Source organism: Crotalus tigris, unplaced genomic scaffold (assembly GCF_016545835.1).
Source record: "Crotalus tigris isolate CLP2741 ecotype Arizona unplaced genomic scaffold, ASM1654583v1 scf7180000018691.1937549, whole genome shotgun sequence".
Classification (NCBI taxonomy): domain Eukaryota; kingdom Metazoa; phylum Chordata; class Lepidosauria; order Squamata; family Viperidae; genus Crotalus; species Crotalus tigris.
This window is the reverse complement of record NW_024097150.1, coordinates 1,347,133-1,365,685: the sequence shown is the minus strand read 5'-3', so window position 1 is coordinate 1,365,685 and position 18,553 is coordinate 1,347,133. Positions and strand designations below refer to the sequence as shown.

Genomic DNA, 18,553 nt, shown 5'->3' with positions numbered 1-18,553 from the left:
TACTGCATATACCATGATGACTTAGAATCTCCATAGACATTTGGGGTGTTCTTCTTGTGTGCATGCTAGAGATCAGGGCTTTTTTTTGGTCATAGAATGCCCAGAACAGAGTTCCGGCACCTTTTTTTGGATGGAACCTTGTAGGATAGGCAAGGTGGGTTGTATAACATGTGTGAGTTCCGGCACTTTTTTTTTTTTTTTTTTTTACAAAAAAAGCACTGCTAGAGATCATCTCTGGGGGTTAAAAGGGGAGCTGAGGGCAGCACAAAGTTAGAAGAGGTTCCAAGCTGCATAACGGAAAACACTGGTACAAATGAGAGGGAGGAAGCATGCACAATGAGACACACAGACTCATTCCCAACAGCCTGCGACTGTGTACAACAGTGAAAGGAGACAGGGCAGAAAACATCCTGCAGACAAGGTTCCACAACCATTTGCACTACTCAGGTGACCCTGAGGACACAGGTAAACCTCCAAATGGTCCCAACGACTCTCTAAAGAATGCAAATGACCAGCTGTCTGCATTGAATATAAATCCTTCCATTCCCCACCACCCAATCAGAACTAAAGCTTCTTGAATGAGAAGCGAAACGTCTTCAAAGAAAAAACAAGAAAGTCCAGTTACCTCCTGAAAAAGCACCATTGTGATAACCAATTACTTAAATGACTGAGAATCTCCATAGACCCAAAGCGTGCTCAACTTAAGCAAGCTTCAGCATGCAGCAGTTTCAAATTGCCCTTCACCTTAGTGCTGCAAGAACTTTCTATGGCTATACATCAAACCATGCATAGATAATAATGATTTCAAAACAACACTGAGAAGAGCGATCAGGCAGCCATCGGAACCCCACGGCTGCGGTTCAAAAGCTCCCGGCGACAAAAGCCAGCTTTCTCCAGCAGAATGAGCAGATCAGCTGTGTCCCGGGGAAGGCAGTCCTGATCAATCAACAGAAGAGCAACCGATCGCCTCCCAGGCCGAGGAGTTGCGGCGGTAGGGCGGGCGGTGCATTGCGCGTGCGTAGAATTGGCCTGGCTATTTTTTTTTTTCTCTCTCTCTTTTCCAGCCCCCTCCCCTTCAGCTCGCGGCTGCCGCGGCGTCTCCTCCGCGGGCTCCCTCTGCTGGCGGAGGCAATTGCGGGTCGTCGCGTTCCATGGCCGGCGGCGGGGGACCATGACCGACTACGGGGAGGAACAGCGCAATGAGTTGGAGGCCTTGGAGGCCATCTATCCGGACTCTTTCACAGGTAGGGCAGCGAGTGGAACAGGGCTTTGGGCAGCGCGTGGGTTCGCAGGGCGACTGTGGCAGCGGCGGCGGCTGCTGCTGCTGCTGCTGCTGCAAGTTTCCAGCATGCGGTGAGGATTCTTTTGCCCCGTTCTTCCTGTTAAGAGTTTTTCTTTCGGGACTCGATCCCAGCACTGGTCGCTTTGCCACCTAGTGTGTTGTGAGAAGCTCGAGCAGGTTTCACTGGATCGTGAGAATCCAGAAAATTGGATAAAGAACCCAGCTATTTGAACTTCGCTTTGGATTTCCAGCTTTCCGAAAGATATAGGAGAGCCGGGCTCTTCGGCAATTTATTGGGGGTGGGAGGGTGCAAGAAAAAGGCTTAAGCTCTCCAGTAACTTGGCTTAGGGGTGCTTGAACGGTAGGCGGTACAACTCATGCCCTCGGAAGTAGCCTCTTTAAAAAGTCATTCCTGCTTAGGCCCCGATGCCGTCATTCATTCAAACTGCACTCTTTGAATGTAATAGCTGCTTATTAAAACATTTGTGATATAACCATCCTTTGGAATGCTAAAAGCAAGTTTAGAATAAAGTTTACAGTAAAGTCATAACCCGAAGCACTTTAAAACACGTCCTTGTAAAACGTAATTATCGGGTAGCGTTTTCTACCCGAGTCAACGGTAGTGTAGTGGTTAAGGCACTGGCCAGACTTTGATTCAGGTCTATTCAATCACAGAAACTCATTGGATGATTTTAGACCAGTCTCTTTTTCTCAGCCCAGCCTAACTCACAGGATGGTGTTGTGGGGACTCTCTACACCACCTTGAATTCCCAAAGGAAAAGCAGTAGTGTGTGTAAGATTGCTATTACACCTTGACTTGGTCATCTGGCTAAACATACACATGTCCTTTCACTGGTAGGAGCCTTCACCATTTTAATGGCCTTCTGTGATGTTACTCCAATTTGTCATATTTTGAACTGTGTTACCCAGGACTGGACACAACTCTTTAAATTTGTTTTGACCAGGGTAAAATAGAGCAGAACAATAATTTCTTATTATTTGGACTCTGTGCTCTTGTTAGTGAATCCCAGGATGGCATTTGCCATTTTAGCAGCATCATCACTCTGCTGGCTTGTGTTGAGCTTGCAGTTGGCAAGAACATCCACATTCTTTTTACCTGGGCTACTGCCAAATCAGCTGCCCCCCCCCCCGCCCCCCATCCTAGGCTTGTATCATATATTATTTCCTATCCAGATGTAGAACTGTACATTTTATCTTGTTAATTCCTATCCTGTTCATTTAGGCCCATTACCTGGCTAGACTTTTAAACATCTTTTTCTCCTCTAAAGTATAAGCTACCTCTCCCAGCTCGGTGTCATCTGCAGATTTGATAAAGTGTCTCTTCAGCTCCTTCATTCAGTTCATTGATAAAAAAGATGAACAGCACAGGACCCAGGAGAAAGTCATATGGCACTCCATTTGACACTTCCCTCTAAGCTAAAATGGAACCATTAGTGCTGCATGTTGTCTGTCATTCAACCAGATTTACGTATCTGTTTGTTTAAAGTGAAGAACAGAATTTCAGCAGTTTAGAACTAAAGAAATTTACATGCCAATTTGCAGCGGTATTCTTTTAAAAAAACCATATGAAAAATAGTTTTTCTTATCTGTTCTTTTCTTCAACAGTGTTATCAGAAAACCCTACAAGTTTCACTATCACTGTGACATCTGAAGCAGGAGAAAATGATGAAAGTAAGTTGAATGCCCCTCAGTGTTTATATGGGGGGGGGGAATCTCAGAGAGAATAATTTTGTACAAATAATTGAAAGCAAGAGCAGATTATTTCAGTATGAAACAGTGAAAGGCTTGGAAATCTATGATGCTTATATTGGGGAAAATATTGGATTTTACTGCAGAAAATTCAAGTTGAAATCCTTATTTGGAAATAAACTGCTGGATTGCTTTGGGCAAGTTGTTGTCCTGAAGGTGTTTCAGTGGGGCTTTCCAATAAAATGAAAATGATGGTCTGACTGAGTTCCATGTTACCTTCATACTTGAGTCAATTGATCAAAAAACCTCGGATTCGTGGTACAAGACATGAGAAATATTACCTGGATATTTGGTTTGGCACAGCAACCAGTCAGGACAGTTAGAGACTTCAATGCAATGGATCAACTGCAGAAAAAAACAATTGCAACCAGCCTGCCTTCCACTGAGGATTTGTACACTGCATGAATCAGAAAGAAGGCTGAGAAAATATCTACAGAAAATATCTACAGATGTCACATCCTGGACACAAACTGTTTCACCTCCTCCCCTCAGGACACATTGCATTGCATGCCAAAACAATTAGACACAAAGACAGTTCCCCCTCCCCTCCATGCCATCACTCTGCTGAACACCTAATTCCCACAGCACTGTCTTAGGCCTAGAGATATTTACCCATGTAGTAGGCTGTATTGATATTATCCTTCTCATCTTTCCTAATACCTTCTCCTATTGGTATTTATGAGTTATCACTTGTTGTATCTTAGGCTTAATGATTGTAACTATGATCTCTGATCTATGACTTACCACTTTGTTGTTTGTACACTGAGAGCTTATGCACGGGAAACAAAATCCTTGTGTGTCCAGTCACACTTGTCTAATAAAGAATTCTATTCTATGAATATAGTGAAGATAATTTCATAATATTTTCAAAGCCTGGATTATAAAGTTCGAATGCATACTTACAAGTAGAAAACAAATCACTTGCTTGAATGCAATTAAGTTGTTTATAAATTGAAGCTTACACATATACTTGGAGACTAAAGGATATATTAGATCTTGTCCTTCTAGCATGGATAGAAAAATGTCCTCCAAAACAAAACTCTCCTAATAGATGACACTAGGGCAGTGATGGCGAACCTTTTAGAGACCGAGTGCCCAAAAACTCGCCCCGCTCCCGCTCCTCCCCCATCCCCTGCCCGCCTGCCCAGAGGGCCATTCATTGCCTCCAAGGCCCACCGCAGATCGCCCAGGCAGCCCAGCAGCACTATGGTGGTCACGCCCTCTGCACGCACCCTGCAGCATCAACTGTGCACAATGGGGTGTGAGGGCAGAGTCTTGTCTACGCTGTCTGGCTGCCATGTCCTTGGCTGCGCTGCTCCACATGGGTCACGCTCAGGGGCGACTCCTTCAGGGGGGCTGCTGGAGAGGAGGGGGTCGCACGGGGAGGCAAGTCTGGGGCAACGGCATGTGTGCCCACAGACAGGGCTCCAGTGCCACCTCTGGCACCCGTGCCATAGATTTGCCATCATTGCACTAAGGAATCAGAGTTGGGAGTAGATTGAGAATCTATTACTCTTCTGCTTATCCACATCTCTATGAATATTAAAAGTTATAAAAGTAATTTTTAAAACCATGAAAGATGATTAAAAAAAAGAAGGTAGAAATGCTACTTCTTCTCATCTGCTGTCTGCCAGCAGGAATCCCAAGAGTGTTTTGAGTGGATCTTCCCACAAGCAATGATAATATTACTAACTAAGTGGCCAATATTAGTAATTTCAGTTGGACATTTAAATTGCCTTTTTTTTCTGTTGCACTACAGCTGTTCAGACAACCCTCAAATTCACCTATTCAGAAAAATATCCAGATGAAGTTCCATTGTATGAATTGCTTGCACATGAGAATCTTGAGAATAATGACATTGCAGACCTATTAAAACTACTGCAGGAACAGGTAAGGAATATTCAAAGCAAATTGTTTTTTTCTTGGTTCCAGTAGTTCTTTAGAGGCAGTTCAACTTTTATTCAGTGACTAAAAATAGATGTGACTTGAAAACTGGAAGATAAACGAGATTATGTCAAAACTGTCACGATTAGATTTTCCAAGTTAAAGAGTCATAGATATGGCAGATAATACAAATGAATGTAAGTACTTCATAATTTATTTTGTAAAACTGGGACCCACTGGGTATTAGATGGGAGTGAAGTTAGAACACCTTCTTATAGAAGATACAAGTGTTTATGTCATTTCATAATAACTATCAACTTTTGATGTTCACAAACTTTGAAATGCATTGTAGGGATGAAAAAAAAAACTCGGTGGCAACCCAACACATTTTTAAAAATTCCTTTTACAAAATCACTTGCTGCTGTGAGAAGCATATAAACGAAAACTGAAAAGTTTTGTTGGTGACAGGGTTTATTATTTGTTTGTACCTACTTTGAATTGTGTTTTAAAGCCATTCCTACCACACATTTTTGTGTAACATAAGTTATGATTTTAACTCCAACTAAGCTCTTTGCAAGTAAAGCTATTTTCCCTTGTATTTCAGGCAGAAGAGAATCTAGGTATGGTAATGATCTTCACGCTGGTGTCAGCTGTGCAAGAAAGACTGAATGAAATAGTGGATCTAATAAAAACAAGAAGAGAAGCAGAAAAGAAACAGAAGGAAAAAGAGGCAGAGGAGGCAGAAAAGGTGATAAAAATTCATCAACACATTGTTATAAGAAAGAAAAAGTAGCATTTGCAGTATTTGAATCTATACCCTGATTTTTTACAGTGTTTCCAGTCTGTGATACAGGGATCACTGGAGAACAAAAGGGTGATATTGGTGGATGGATAGAAGGATGGATGGATAGATAGAGATGATAGATAGATGGATGGATGGATGGATGGATGGATGAATGGCTAGATGATGGATGGTAGGCTTCTCATCCAAAGTCATGTAAGATTATACAATACAAGCCCACGAATTGTACTTTATTGTTGCATACTAAGAATCTAGAAGCTTAAAGCTCACTTGTCTGTTCTTTTTATGGACCAATATTCTGTTTATTAGAAATATATATTTGTATACATGTATATGTATATGTGCATGTGTAAGTACATGTGTGTACACTGTCTGAATACACACACACACATACACACACGCACATACACATACGGTCTTGTATTCTTTGCAGAAAGCAGATGGGAAACAGGAAGGAATTCAATATGTCTACAAATGTTGAAGTAGATAAACTAAATCACCTGAACTCAAGCTGGGTAACTGGTGGTAGACAAAAGTTGGGATGTTCTTTCAGCCTCACCAAGAATCCTATGATTAGGTTGGTCCACTTTTAGGATACTTGCCATCTAGTGTTTGCTAAAGTATAGTGGTTAAAGGCAGCAAGCTACAATCCTGGAGATCATAGGTTCTAGTCCTACCTTAGGCATGAAACCATCTGGGTGACCTTAGCCAGTCACTTTCTCTCAGCCTTAAGAGGTAGCCAATGGAAAACCACTTGCAGAAAACCTTGACAATAAAAAGCCCCTACAAGAACTGGTCTAAACAATCCCCACGAGTCAAAACAAATTCAAAGGTTCACATGCACGCACATACACCTAAATGAAAGGAAAATAGCCCTATTCAATCAATTAGTTTACCCTTAGCAGAGGATAAGAAAAAAAAATATTCTGTTGATTTATGGCTGCTGAATGATAGTCTTTTGGCTTTCTCATCTCTTTTAAATTGGCTTATTAATATAGTGTGACAAATAAAACCCAATATAATCCCATCGTCTGCATGTGAAATCTTGGATCAGGTTAGTTAGATAAACTATCTACGGAACCACCAATATATGTGTGTGTATCTAATGACTAAGAATATATTTGCATATGATAATGTGATTACATACAGATAATTCTCAATTTAGGACTGTTATTGAACCTGGAATTATGGTTGGGAGTTGTATTGATTGTTGCAAATAACCAGGGTTATTAAGCAAATTCCCAGTTGTTAAACAAACACCAACTAGTTAAGTGAACCCATTGTTTGCAATGACCACTTTTTTTGTCAGAAATTGAAAGTAAACATCAGTTTCTCGCAAAAAAACCCAAAATAGCCATAAATGGAGACCAGTTGCCAAATGCCCAAAATGTGATCACATGACAATAGGATGTGTGTGTGTGTGTGTGTGTGTGTGTGTGTGTGTGTGTGTAGGTGTTGGAACTTTGAATCTGAGTTTGGCATTGCACAACAAAACAACTAGACACAATGCCATCACTCTGCTGAACAACTAATTCCCACAACATTGTCAAACAACCTGTATTACTATTATCCTTCTCATCCTTCCTATTACCTATTCCTCCTCTTCTTAAGACTACAACTTTGTTACTTGTATCTTGCAATTTATATTGTTTTTTAGTATCCTAGTATGATTTATGTTGATTGCTTATTTAGTATCCTATGACCATTACTGAGTGTGGTATCTTATGATTTATGATGAAAGTATTTTTTATGATGATTATGATCATGATTTATCACTTGTTGTTTGTATGTACACTTAGAGCTTATGCACCGGTGACAAATTCCTTGTGTGTCCCATCACACTTGGCCAATAAAGAATTCTAATTCTAAATACCTTTTTGGGGGTCCCTTGTAACTTCGAACTGTGGCTAAGTGACCAGTTGTAAGTCAAGGACTACCTGTAATGTCCTATTTTTAGGAAGAGGACTACAGTTACTTTTGGCCTTGGATTTTCCTTGGTTGTGTTTGTTTGCTTCTTTGTTGTGCTATTTATTTATTTTATTTTGGAATATATAGCCATGATGATGATAAGATGATGATGACAGTAACAACAATAATGGCTTTAAATCTTTGTGTGCCACTTTCCACTTCCCATTAAAGAATCTCAAAGTAATTGTTATCAGTACTGTCAACAGTTCTGGCTGGGATTATAGTTGCCTCTGTTGCCTACTTGATTGCATGAGAATAAGTTTGATATATCAAACCTGGAAAGCCGGTGACATTATTAATCTGCTATTATCCTTTGTTACATTTTTTGTAACGTTATCTTATTTTTCTCCATCTGTGTAGCAATGTTTTCATGGCACCCCTGTCACTATTGAAAACTTTCTACGCTGGAAGGCAACATTTGATTTGGAGCTTTTAGAAATCAAAAGAAAAAAAATGAAAGAAGAAGAACAGTGTGGCAAAAATAAATTAACAGGTGGGATATAATAGTCTGTCTTATATAAGCCATCTGCCTGGTGTTAGATTGCTGGGGGATTTTATTTTTTCATTTGATATATTAAATCCACACAAGCTGTGTCAAATTGATTAGTCATGCAGCACTGGGTGGTGAAAAATATCAGTGTTCAAGAAAGCAGTCCACATTATCCACAGAAATACAGAAGTTAAATAATTGACACTGATAAATGTTGGAATAGATAGATGCTAAGAAATACAATGATACCTCAGTACTCATCATTAATTGATTCTGGGAGCATGATGAGTTATCAAAAACAATGAGTACCAAACATTTTTTTTCCTGTAAGGAATAATGTAGTGAGTCACAAGGCAGCTGACCTCCATAAGTTCTAGCTTGTGTGTTGAGTATCAAACAAGTACTGGGCAAAATTTCCATGTCAAAATGTGTTGAGTACCAAATTCTATGAGTTTCAAAGTAGTTGAGTAACAAGGACGAAACTGCATCCTTGAGTTGTTCAGGTTGCTAATATCACATACCCTAGTTCTGTAAGAGATAAAGGTTATCAAATTCAGTAGGAGCCTTCTATAGCTGCAATGTAATTTCCAAATTATAACTTTCAAGTAAGGTAGGATTTTTGTCTCAGATTACAATTGTATTAAACACAGAAAGAAAACCTAATTTTCTCTAATATAGTATGCAAGAAGACATATTAGGGATAAGAGAGTGGGAAAGGCTTGTGCACATCATGGTTGTTATTTGCATGAACAAATCTAGACCAGGTCCAGATTGTAACTAAGGGTGAGGCCTTAGGTATAATGTGTTGTGTTTGTTTAAAGATAATTCAATTTAATCATGGCTCCCCATATTATATGAGAGTGGAAATTATCTAGTCATCAGACCTCAAAGTCAAAAAGTACTGTAGTTCTTGGTATTCAAGTTGGATTTTCATTCTTCTACTCCATCATAGGATTATCTTCAGAGTTGTAATCTCAAGTATAAATATGTTCATTATACCACATCATAAGATTATCTTCAGAGTTGTAATCTAAAGTATAAATATGTTCATTATACCACTATCCAAATCAATCTAATTTTTTTATTTCTTAATAGGAAAGCAACTGTTTGAGACAGATCATAACCTTGATACGTCTGATATTCAGTTTTTAGAAGATGGTAACCTTCTATTATTTATACTTTAATTGCTATAGAATATGATTTTAATGGTAAAGGCTATTTACTGCTAAATGTTCTGGCATTTACCACTAAATCTACTGGTATTTTCATATCAATTGGCTAAAGTTTGCCTTCAATGCTAATAAAGTTACTGATATGCTTTTGGTAATAAACAGTTACTTCTGATTCAGTGGTAATGTGAAATCTGGGAGATATCCCTTTAAACAAAATATATTCTTCCATCTGTATCTGCCCTTTTAATGTGATGATGAGCCTCTAGCAGAAAGGAAAAAGTTAACTGAGCAAGCATATCTGTTTATGTGGATATAAAATGCTAAATACCAGCTGAAATCAAATAACTTTGGATGTGGCTTAAACTGAGAATACATATGAAAAACACCAGTTTTAACACCTGAAATATTCTTTATAGGATTCCATTTCACATGCACTTTTTCTTAAAAAAATGTTTTGCAAATAACTTGCAAAACTTGGCAAAGAAAACTGCAGGGACTAGTCCAAGCAGCTGAAGGAAGTCAAGACTGACTCGAAAGCATACACACAGAAAAAGCTTTGGCATTGTACCATCATCGCTTACATGCCTAGTTGTATGTATTTTTCCTCCAACATAAACATCAAGCTTGATAATATCAGGGACAAAATCATGGAAGACAGAAGGTGTCACTATTGCTCCACAGTTATCTTTTTCTTCCTTGTCCAGAGATGTATATCATTGATTCTGTGTGATTAACTCAGACTCAAACTATACACTGGCGACATATCCAGTCCTTTCCCCAAGATGCTTGTTTAACTGCGGGAGACTTCTCAGGGGATCTATAACATAAACAGTTGAAAAAGCAATTTGAAGAAGACAGTGTAATTTTTCTCCTCCTCTACTGTTCAACTACTCTTGGCTTCCAGAAAATTGTACTCCTTTTTGGAAAAAAATAATAACCTTAATTTGTATGTTACTAATTCAAAATGATGAAATGGCAAGTATCGAGATATCTCCTTAACCTCATGAGCCATGCCCAAGTATTCCTTCAGAATTTAGTACATGTCACATAAAAGAACACAATTTAAGTTCAATCCCATTTGCTTGAGTTGATTGTGTAAGTACAGACCGTCCACTGTCTGTTTTCTGTCTTTAGAAATTATAGACCCCTTTGCGTGCTGGGTCAGTTTTTTTTAGTTAGGACTGCTAAGTGGTCATTACAAGTAGCCAGTTTGGAATTCAACTCTTTTCTCTCTGTCATCTTTATTTTCCTTCCCCCCCCCCCAAAGGTGGAAACAGTGTGGAAGTAGATGAATCGTTGTTCCAGGAAATGGATGATTTGGAATTGGAGGATGATGAGGACGATCCGGATTACAACCCTGTTCATCTAGATAGTGACTAGATCTGAAATCCCTCCACTAGCTACTTTGATCGTAGGTTTGGTTGGATACTTGTACCCAGAAAGATGCACATGTGATTTGGATATCTTTTTCTTCAAAGAAGAGGGTGGAAGTATTTTAAGACCAAGTGACTTCTTTTCTGGTGGCTTTCAGCCCAGGTAATAAACAGACTTTAACATTTGAGATTTGTGTCTCTTTGTGTATTCCTAAAGAAATAAGCCTTTCTGGAAAAAACAGAAAGTTCTCTTCTCAAATTAATTGCATTGTTGTAGTAAGGGCTTGGATTACAATAGTTGTTTTGAAGGCGATGCTTCCCCCCCCCTTCTTCAATTATAAATCAACCATAGTTGATTGTAGGAGGACAGTTCTGAAGGGAAATTGGCTTTCTTCTGTTTTGTTTGGGACATATAGTTTTTCACATCACCTTGAAGATTACAAAATTATGATAGGATGCTTATTTTAGAAGAAGGATGAGACCTATAGCTTCCCGAAAGAATGATAATTTTTGTCTGGTGCTGTAATCTTAAAGTTGAACAAGATGTCTGTGTTGATGCCACTAAACCCAGTTTTCTCCTGAAGCATATCCCTCAAACCTGCCAGGTTTATTGTAAAAAATGTAAAAAAAAAAGTGAACTATAAAGTGGACTATATACTTTCAGGAGCTGGAAGTAGCCTGTTATCTTTGGAAGTGTTTCGGATTATATTTCATCTTCCCAATATTTCAGTAACCAAATTATGTCCTATAATTGAAACATTAAAGTTCATCTCTGTCGCTACAATCAGAGATTCCAAAAAAATCAGCTGTCAGTGTGCTATATAAAAATTAATTTTGGGTGTTTTGTGTGGCTCTAAAAACCTGTATCTACAAAAGATTAACCTATTGTCACTGAAAAAATGTTTTGAGGTCTCCTGTCTCACTTGGTAAAATGGAATTCATGGGAAGCATTCTTAGAATTGCCACGTCCCAGTTTTGTCTTTCCATTCCTTTTTCCAAATTTATGAGCAATATGTGTTGATAGGAAATTAAAATATGGATTTGAAAAACAAGTGTTACTGATGTAGTTTCAGAATTTCTCCTTCTCAGAATAAACATAAATCTTTTTTTAAATTAGCTTCTTAAGTGTGTCACAATAAGCCATCTACTGTGATATAATTATGCTCAGGGCACCCACATGAGAAGTAAAAAGATCAATATGGCACCAACAATTTGACAATCAAAGCTCCCCCCCATGACACACCTAAAAAGGGTGGGGCTTCAAACTATCACTATATTTGAGGGGAAGGTGGAGATGTCAGGTGAGAGAAACAAGAAATTTGGGCTAAGGTAGCAGATTGTAATAGGCTCAATGTTGTTTTGGCATCAGTTAAGGACAGGAGTTTGCCAGTTCTATTTAATGTGATGACATTCACAAATAAAAGAGCCTTAATAACATAAAACCAGGATACCCATAACTTTTGGGGGGATTTTTATAATATCTTTACAAAGTTTCAACATCATATATTAAAATAGAAAGCAACCTAAAAGAGAAAAGGAATGACAAAATACATTAAAGGTGCCCTAAAGGGAAAAAAATACATTTAACAAATATAACAAAGGTGACCTCCAACTTTCTTTTAGTTCAGCAATAGTAACAATACAACTTGACTCTAAGTTTAAGAAATAACACCAATCTATAAACTATTTTAAAATACTAGTAGCCAACTTACTATAAGCTAGTATTCAAAAAAAAATGTTCTCTTAATTTCCTTTAAAAGATAGTTATCAAATGAAAATAATCTTATATTTGAAAAACTACAATCTTTCTCTAGTCAAATTGAAACGAATCTTCAAAACCCCAAAGTCAAGCGATGATTCTTCTCTTTACTCTGTAAGAAGCCTATCAATGGTTGGCACCCTTAAAAGCTTTTGAATGGGAGGAGGGAGCACTGGGCTGGGTGACAAAAGAGGCTTTCAAAAATTACATTCAGTGTCTTGGTTAGAGGCACCTCAAGCGACTGCCAAAAATCATCTGCAACCTTTCCAGGTGGCTTTTCTTGAGCAGAGTCGATGGGGGAAGCTAGCTCCACTTGGCAACCGCAGCAAAAAAGGTAGTAAAATTGGAGAGGTAACTCATTTAACAACCACTTTGTTTAGCGATGGAAGTTCCATCCCAATTGTGGTTGTAAGTTGAGAACTACCTGTAGCCATAATTATGTGTCCCCTTTCAATGGTAATGACAGGAGCAATCAATCCCTGCTAAGATTTCCTTTTTCATGCACAGGTTCCGTGAAATCTTTTCTCTTGTCCCATTCTGAAGTTTACATTTTTCCAGTGAACATTATTAAGCTTATCTAATAATGGAGTAGTCCAAAATGTAATCAGCCATATAGCTCAGGATTAAGATATAAATAAGTGCTTTGTCATTTTTTTCAAGCATATACAACTGAAACCTCCTTGCTGTGCTTTATTTTATTTTTCATCAAGCTGGAAATGGACTCAGTTCATCATGAATATCACAGCAAAATTTGAAGGGCGGTTTTGTATTCCTTAAAAAGATTTCACTCAAGGCAACCATCGGATTGTATTTCTCAATTCCTAAGTAGTATTTGTTACAGGGAGCAGAGAGAAAGTGCAGGTAGCAATGAGCAAAAGAATATTTTTTATTTATTTCAGAAAGGACTGGGGCAGCAAGAGGTGAAGTGTGCATCATGACATCACAATGCAAATTGTGTGATTTAGGTCCTCGGGTTCCAAATGCAAAGATGTGATAACAATGTTCACGTCATCACTACAGGTAATCCTCGTTTAACAACTGCAATTAGGACCCACAACTTGGGGGTTAAGAGAAGCAGTTGTTAAGTGAAGCATCACAATGTAACAATCTTACTTTAGTTTTCCTTTGCTTTACAAAGGACATTAACGTGAGGATTGGTTGCAAAGTTACTTTTTCAGCACTGTTGTAACTGTCTACGGTTGGAGTCTACATCTGAGTGGAAGGAGAGAGTGATACTCATGTCTCAGTGCTATACCTTTATTGGGCCAACTAATAATGGAATAGTCCAAAATGTAATCAGCCATATAGCTCAGGATTAAGATATCAGCACTGTGTAGGAATTGTTCTAAATAAGTGCTTTGCCATTTTTTTCAAGCAAGTACAACTGAAACCTCCTTGCTGTGCTTTATTTTATTTTATTTTGTTTTATTTCCAGCAAGCTGAAAATGAGTTCATGATGAATATCACAGCAAAATTTGAAGGGGGTTTTGCTACTCCTTAAAAATATTTCCCTCAATGCAACATCAGGGTGCATTTCTTAATTCCCAAGTAGTAATTGTTACAGGGAGCAGTGAGAAAAGAACATTTCTTTTAGAAAGAACATTTTAGAAAAGACTGGGACAGCAAGAGGTGAAGTGTGCATGTTCACATCATCACTACAGGTAGTCCTTGTTTAGCAACTGCAATTGGGACTCACAACTTGGGGGTTAAGAGAAGCAGTTGTTAAGTGAAGCATCACAATGTAATGATCTTACTTCAGTTTTCCTTCGCTTTACAAACTACAAAGGACATAAATGTGAGGTTTGGTTGCAAAGTTACTTTTTCAGTACTATTGTAACTGTCTAGACAAGGCAGTTGCTAACCAGCTGCCAAAAAAGCCAACACAGTGCTGGGCTGCATTAATAGAGGGATAGACTCAAAATCACGTGAAGTATTAATACCACTTCACAATGCCTTGGTAAGGCCACACTTGGAATACTCCATCCAGTTTTGGTCACCATGATGTAAAAAAGATGTTGAGTCTCTAGAAAGAGTACAGAGAAGAGCAACAAAGATGATTAGGGGACTGAGGCTAAAACATATAAGGAACGGTTGCTGGAATGTGGTATGTCTAGTTTAACGAAGAGATGGACGAGAGGGGACATGATAGCTGTGTTCCAATATCTCAGGGGCTGCCACAAAGAAGAGGGAGTCAAGCTATTTTCCAAAGCGCCTGAAGGCAGGATAAGAAGCAACAGGTGGAAACTAACCAAAGAGAGAAGCAACCTAGAACTAAGGAGAAACTTCCTGACAGTTAAAACAATTACCAGTGGAACAACCTGCCTCCAGAAGTGGTAAATGCTCCAACACTGGAAGTTTTTAAGAAGAAATTGGACAGCCATTTGTCCAAAATGGTATAGGGTTTCCTTCCTGAGCAGGAGGTTAGACTAGATGACCTCCAAGGTCCCTTCCAGCTTTATTATTATTGTTGTTGTTGTTATTATTATTATTATTATTATTATTATTATTATTATTAACTATAGTACATAAGTGTCCATTTTCTATTAATGGGATTATCTCCAGATAAGAAGTTACTCAGTGTCCACTTTGAACAGAGCTGTTTTTTTCATAACTGTCTGAATGGGGAGATGACTTTCAGGGAATTCAGCAGCAGCATGATGATTATATTTGTAGTCTTTTCACCAGGCTTTTTTTTTTTCCAGATTCAGCCTTTACAGGGTAATTGCTCGTAGCAATGGAATTTTTCTGTGAGTCCAACCATCTTCCATTTGCCTGACCTTCTGTTTCTCCATTAACTTCATTCCCAAGATACTTATACCAAAATTTTGAAACCATGAAATTATCACAATAGTAGCATGTTCTGACAATCTTTTTCTTATTCTGCATCCCTTCATCTTATTTTTTCACTTTCCAGTTTTAACATTTACCTTTAACATGGGTTTGGGGCTCCTTGGTTCTTGGAGAAATCCCATTATTGGTCATGAATGGGGTTGCACTGCGTCAGACATATTCAGTGCATATTCTGGGCCTAAAGTCACCCCAAAGAGGTGACAAAGAATGAAGGGTGTCTTGTTGATCATGGAGAGATGGCGGTCTTTCCGTTTGACCTGAGGAAAGTTCTCCAAACTGACAACTGAAGAAACAAAGCACTAACTAACAATCATAAACAGCATGTTTGGAACTGGATGAGAATATTGATCCTTTCTTTACTATTTTACAACTGAATTTCCTGGAAAAGGCTCCCAAGAAGCTAAAAACCTCCTAACATGAGAAGGAAAGAGACTGTAGCCCCACCCTTCCAGAGGAATGGAAGTGGTGTTTTCATGTTTTTATGGGGGACAGAAATACATAATACTGAAGTGGAAACAATATAAAACTACAGCCTTGATAAATTTGAGAACTGAGATAATTAAGATTTTTTAATATTGGGGTGAAATATAAGAAATCAACGTTCTCTTTTGAGAGTGGAAAATGGATATAGAATGAAATCTAGTGGTGGATTAGAGTACAGCACTAGAACTGCAACGACTGATGCTGGCCTGGTGAGAAGCTGAGAGACAGAAAATAACCTAGCTTCTTGGCTGCTCGGTGACTCCTAGTTTAATAGAGAACAGCTTTGGATTGTTTTTAGGATGGTTGAATATTTTGAACACTTTGAACATTGTGGATTGTAACTTGGCTTGATTGACAATTTTTGGATACCAGAGCAAAAGGACTATTATAAAACATTGCTTTTAGTGCTGGACTCATATCTTGGAACCTATTGGATTATAAAGGCTATATATAAAGACCAGAAAAACTAGATGAAACTTTGTTCTATTGCCATTAAGATTGGTGATATTAGATAAGACTTGTATTTGGAGATCACAAAAGTTTTGACAGAATATCTGGAAGGGGGAAAACAAAATGGAGGCCTTATACCCAGCTAAAAAAGGCATGAAATATACCCAACACCTCCATTTGTAGCCCCCAGTCAAATTTATGAAGGAGCTGCAGGAGTGACACTTCAAGAAAAAATAAATACTTTTCAGAAGGAAATATATTCTATGCTACAATTAATTCACCAGAAATTGTTTCGCATAAAGAAGAAACAGAAAGAAATTATGATGAGAATAAAAACAATTTCGTTAACATAAATGAGCAAATCTCTAATTTAAATCTACAACTAGAAAGTTCCCAGACAACGACTATAAAGTATGAACAAGCAACCCAGAAAACAGAAGATGAATCAGAGGAAATTGATTTAAAGACAGAAGATATAAAAGAAGGGAAATACAAACTGCCACAAACAAATAAAACCTTGCAATACTCAGCTATAATAATGAAAATGGAAATGATACTTTACCCCCTAGGTCTGCAAAATACACTTGAGGACAAGAAAGAAGATTTTTAAAAATGGACTATAGAGATGTTAGGGGAAATGTCAGAAATTGGGAGACAAAAAATGAAAAGCTGAGGGAGAAGAAAAGTGAGAGTTGCTTAAGGATTATAAATGGGAGGAATTCCTCCTCAAAAATATCTTACATAAGTTGTCTTCCTCATTCCAAGCAATTCTCACAAAAACAGAGGAAAAATTCTTTGGCCTTGGCATGGAAAGCTACTTGGCAAAGGAAGAAAGCTAGAGTTAGACTTAAAAAATACACTTGACCTACCAGAGGGGACATTATATGATCAAATATTTGTTTGAATATGATTAAAAGAATGGATAACCCTTAGATATAATTAGACTTTTATAATAAGAAAGATATGATTTATAATTAGAATAGCACTTTTTTTGATAAGGGAAATATAAAAATACGAGGATGGAGTCTATAATTGAAACTCTTTGCTACATAAATGTAACTAATCTTGAGAAAACCATAATTGACAAAGATATTCTGAATATTGATGGGAAATTAAACTTAAATAAGAACTTGAAAAACAGGATATTGATTTAATAAGGAGATTTTAATTGCAAATACATTTGAAATATAAATTGGTTAGAAAAGAGGTTATAAACTGATATTGTTATTTGTATAACACTAGAAAATATGCTGAGGATGTTTATATTCAATTTTGTATCTATTAATAGTAGCAAGAGTGGTATTTGCGTAGTGTTGGGAAAATGTAAACAATTTGGGAAGAAAGGAGGCTCAGAGAAAAAACACTGGATTGTGCAGTATTGAACAGATTTATATTGAAGAAGTTAATGTTAAATATGTGAACCCAGACAACATGTTGTTTACTAAGCACTAAAGATTGTAATTGTTAAAAATCAATAAAATATTAAAAGAAGAAGAAGAAGAAGCAGATTGTGGTCATGGCCAGAGGGCCTACCTGCAATTACGAGTTGTACACCAGTTGCACCCTTTCCTGGACCAACATGCCCTCTTCACAGTCCCCATGCCATAGATGTATCCAGTTTGGAGTACTGTTTCGCATTGTACATGGGGCTTCTGGAATCTTATCCAGAAGATTCAATTAGTTGAAAATGCAGGGCTTGCATAGTATTGCACAAATTGAAATTAGTGCATGTATCACCTTTTGTGATTGAAGGCAAAAGGAGAAGGGGACAGCAGGGGATAAAATGGTTAGATAGTGTCATCAATGCAATGGGTATGAATTTGGGCAGACTCAGAGAGACAGTGGATGCCAGGAAGCCTGGCACACTATGGTCCATGGGTCACAAAGAGTCAGACATGACCTAGCAACTGAACAACAATACCTCTTGTGGGAGCTGCATTGATTACTGATCTGCTTCTGGAAGCAGTTCAAAATACTAGTTGTCATCTTTAAACCTCTACATGGCTTGGTGCCAGGATATTTGAAAGGCCACCTGTCCTTTTTTACCCTAACCCAGGGGTAGGCACCCTTGGCTCTTTTATGATTCGTGGACTTCAACTCCCATAATTCCTGAGCCAGCATGGCTGGCTCAGGAATTCTGGGAGTTGAAGTCCACGAGTTATAAAAGAGCCAAGGTTGCCTACCCCTGCCCTAACCCACCAGAGTGGGAAGACAAGGTATGTTACAGGTCCCATCTATTATGGAGGTACATCTTGTGGGACTGAGGAAAA

The 18,553-nt window shown here is 38.2% G+C and overlaps 1 protein-coding gene across 3 annotated transcripts; it reads left to right on the top strand.

The window, feature by feature from the left end:
- Positions 1-1,013: 1,013 nt before the first annotated feature.
- RWDD1 (RWD domain containing 1) lies at positions 1,014-17,371 on the top strand. 3 transcript variants are annotated; one of them, XR_005558163.1, is made up of 9 exons: positions 1,014-1,244; positions 2,909-2,974; positions 4,812-4,942; positions 5,541-5,684; positions 8,067-8,199; positions 9,292-9,354; positions 10,636-10,904; positions 13,400-13,520; positions 15,203-17,371. XR_005558163.1 is itself a non-coding variant. In XM_039355507.1 (7 exons), exons 1-7 carry the CDS (start codon positions 1,172-1,174, stop codon positions 10,746-10,748), a joined length of 723 nt encoding a protein of 240 aa, XP_039211441.1. In that variant the 5' UTR covers positions 1,014-1,171; the 3' UTR covers positions 10,749-10,929. The 3 variants fall into 3 exon arrangements, 1 of the variants encoding a protein (XP_039211441.1); XR_005558164.1 differs by lacking the exon at positions 13,400-13,520; XM_039355507.1 differs by lacking the exons at positions 13,400-13,520; positions 15,203-17,371 and having other exon boundaries at positions 10,636-10,929.
- Positions 17,372-18,553: the final 1,182 nt, after the last annotated feature.